Source organism: Parus major, chromosome 26 (assembly GCF_001522545.3).
Source record: "Parus major isolate Abel chromosome 26, Parus_major1.1, whole genome shotgun sequence".
NCBI lineage: Eukaryota > Metazoa > Chordata > Aves > Passeriformes > Paridae > Parus > Parus major.
In genome coordinates, this window is record NC_031795.1 from 5,308,154 (window position 1) to 5,311,827 (window position 3,674).

A 3,674-nucleotide genomic window follows, 5' to 3' on the forward strand; every position below is an offset into this window, starting at 1 on the left:
GGAGCTTTGTTTTCATCCTGAGCTGAGCCAGCTGCAGAGAGGAGAGAGCTGAGGGAGGGTTGGATGCCCTGGATTTGTCTGGCTGATGGAAAGGCCACGCTGAGGCGTTGGTGTCCTTCCCTGGCCATAACTCAGCCTGGCTAAAGGATCACTGGATAAGCTGAAGAGGTGCCAGAAAATGGAGCTCAGACTGGCAGATTTCCTGTTTAGAAGGGAAACACCACTCTTTGGTGGAATTTTGACTGGCTGAGCTTGACTCACTCAGACTTTTTAGCTGCTGGGAAAGCAAAACATTGAGGTTTGGGGTTTTGTCTGCTGCAGAGGTAAATCACCCATCTGGGACCTTCCCATGACGCTCACTTGGGAACAGGAACCATCCAAAATGTGTCTACTACAGACCTTTGGTATCTCCATTTCCCCCAGTGCCTTCCTGCTGGCAGGAACGAGCCTTTAATAAGAGGGAAACCCACAAATACCCATTTTCATCCACACATCAGCCTTGTTCCAAACAAACCCCCCAAGTTCTCCCTTCCCAGCAGAGCACTGTCCTGTCCAGCTGTCACAGCCTTGCAGAACAAGCACTTTGCTGCTTATTTTTATTTCTCTCTTACTGGAAGCCATGTGAGAGACTAAATGGACTAAATACAACCTAAGCCTCGCAGCTCTGGGTTGTGTTTGGGTTTGCTATTTTAATCCCATTTATTCCTACTGCGTAGTCCAAAGTGATTTTTTTTTTTTTCAATTGATTTAACATGTGATTTGGGGATCAGCTTGGAATTATCTCCCCACAATCCAATGAAAGGAATTGCAAATGCTGAAACATTATTTACAGGTGTGATCACTAAAATTTACCATTGCAGAGTTTTACTGTATTTGTAATAAATTCTACCTGATTTTTCTTTATAATCTGGTTGCAAACGACCAAGTGCAATTCCAAAGGGTGAATGTTGGATTTGTAAGGATTGGAATCTCTCTGTCAATAAAAGAGATAAAAGCAGTTTGTGTCTCGCTGCCTGTTTTAGGCTCAGAAAGTGTCACCTATGTGAGGTGGGGAGCTGGAGCTGCTGGGGATGTTCCTTCACCAAAAAGTCCTGTCTGGGGCCTTTATTCTTGCTGCCAGTGGTGAGGGATGAGCCCAGGGTGGGATCAGAGGGATTTGTGTTCACAGCTGCTCTGTTTTTTATGGGAGGAGGGAATGCCCCACTCTGCCGCTCCCATGAGAATTGTGCCACGTCCCTCAGGTGCCACCACCATCACCTGGGGCTCTGGGACAGAGCTGGGACACTTCCCCCGAGGATGCTGTGCACCGTGGGCACAGCTCCAGCACCTCTGCCCGCACCCAGCCCTTTTCCACCCCTCCTTCCACATCCTCCCCTGCCAAAAACAGCAACAACAGCAGCCTGAGGCAGCTGCAGCCTCCCCGGGGGTGCTGGCTGTGCCTGCATGTGCCGGGGAGCCCACAGTTCCTGTCCCACAGTCCTGGGAAGTCCCCCAGCAGCGTCTCCTTCCTCCCACGGGGGCACTGGGGGGAACTGGGGGGAACTGGGGGGAACTGGGGGGAACTGGGGTGCCCATATCTGCCCCGAGCCCCGGAGCTGCGGGCAGTGCCGGGGATGGTGCCCACCTTCACCCTCTGCCTGCTGGGCAGCTCCGCTCTGCTCCTCAGCACCGCGCCCGGGGCTCGAGGTAAGGCAGAGCAGCAGCTCTGCTCCTCTGGGGCCTTCCTCCCACATCCCTCCTCCTCTTCATCACTGCTCCTCTCCTCGCCGATCCCAGCGGAGGGAAATGGGAGCCCTGCGCTGGTCCCGGGTGGAGCTCGGCATGACGGAGCCTCCGAGCTCTCCTGCTGATGGCAGAGGCGCTCTGGGGTCATCAGAGCCGCAGCCGGGACCCCCAGGCCGGGCTGGGCACCCCCAGCGAGCCCCCGGCCCAGCCCTGTGCTCCTGGCACCACCGATCCCGGGGTGCTCCTGGCACCACCGATCCCGGGGTGCTCCTGGCAGCACCGATCCCGGGGTGCTCCTGGCACCACCGATCCTGGGGTGCTCCTGGCACCACCGATCCCGGGGTGCTCTGGCTCAGTCCCGGACTGCTGCCGGGGATTTGTCACCAAAGGTGGCAGAGGGGTACCCCGGGAGCACAGGGAGGATCCTGCGGCCCCAGGGACCCCCACCCCAGCTGCACCGACACCATCCCGGCAGGAACCAGCGCAGGCGAACATTTCCTTTCTCTCCCTTTGCCAGCTGCCCTGTGCCCGTCCCCACGTGTCCGGCACGGGACGGTGTCCCCTCGTCGCTATTCCTACAGGACATGGGACACGGTGACCTTCACCTGCAGCCCGGGGTACGCTCTGCGAGGCTCCCGCAGCAGCACCTGCGGAGCTGGCTCCAGGTGGAACCCCCCTCCTCCAGAGTGCAGGAAAGGTGAGAATCCCAGCGGGGTGAGCAGCGCCGGCCGCGGGCAAAGCTCCCTCTTGTGTCCTCACACATTCGGGGGAAAGGCAAAGCCGGCATGGATCTGTCCCGGCTTCCCTGCTCCAAGCAGAGCTCCCGGCTTGGCTGGCAGAGACACAAACAGCTCCGGTGGAACACGCTGGGCTGGGACGGGGGGATGGATGGCTGTGCCCTGGCTAGGGCTCCGAGAGGGATGGGGAGAAGCAAACCCCGTGAGATGACAGGATCTGCATCCCGGGGGGATTTCTGACTCTCTGGGCAGATGTGGGGCATTTCACCTTCACTGTGGAATGGGAAGTAATCATAATTATTCACTGCTTGCATATCATTGCGGCTCCCTGCCAAATCCTGTGATGCACCCGCAGTCCTGTCGGGGCTGTCATCACTGCCAGGAATTTCTGGCAGGTGCAGCTGCACCTTTAGTGAATTAAAGCCTCGATCCAGCAAATGGCACACAGAGCAGAATTCAGGATATCACTCTGGCAGCACACAAAGCAGCAAAGAGCAGATCCACAGGCCGTTCCCTTCCCTCTGCAGAGCTGAGCTGTCCTCGGCCACCGAGCATCGCCAATGGGCTGCACAGTGGACACTCCTGGGCCAGCTTTCCCCGGGGGGTGACCGTGTCCTACAGCTGCAGCGAGGGCTTTCAGCTGCTCGGGAATGCGTCCATCACCTGCACGGACTCCGGGCTCTGGAGCCGGCCCCTGCCCCGCTGTGAAGGTGTGTGGGTGCCTTTGTCCCGGCTGCCGGGTGTCCTGTGCGATCAGAGCAGCCGGGTCACGGCAGGGGCGGCAGGACGGGGCTCTGTGTGTGCAGGGCGCAGCTCACGCAGTGACATTAAAAGGACTCTGTTCCCACAGCGATCGGCTGCCAGGTACCCGAGGTGCAGAACGGGAACGTCCACAACCCCCAGAGCACCTACAGAGCTGGAGAGACTCTGCTGTTTGACTGCGATGCTGGATACAGCTCAGAGGACACCGCTGAGGCTCGCTGCCAGCCCGGGGGCACCTGGGACCCGCCGCTCCTTGTCTGCCAGAGGGGTGAGTGCGGCTCTGCCCAGGAGCAGGGGCTGCAGCACGAACGGGGGCTCAGGCAGGGATTTAATCCAGCAGAGCAGCATCGCTCTGGCTGCCGACCCCTCGTTCCCTGCTCTGTGGCTGAATTAAATTTCCCATCTCCATCTCGCAGTCCGGCCGTGCCCGATGCCCCCGGAGGTCGCCAA

The 3,674-nt window shown here is 58.7% G+C and overlaps 1 protein-coding gene across 1 annotated transcript in view; it reads left to right on the plus strand.

Annotated features, from left to right (window-relative positions):
• The window catches only part of CR2 (complement C3d receptor 2), a 28,396-nt gene that overhangs the window by 8,340 nt on the left and 16,382 nt on the right, over positions 1–3,674 (plus strand). Inside the window, exons 16-18 of the mRNA XM_033519857.1 lie at positions 2,243–2,422; positions 2,990–3,172; positions 3,313–3,492. Coding sequence (XP_033375748.1) covers positions 2,243–2,422; positions 2,990–3,172; positions 3,313–3,492 — 543 coding nt within the window. The remainder of the gene's footprint in view (positions 1–2,242; positions 2,423–2,989; positions 3,173–3,312; positions 3,493–3,674) is intronic.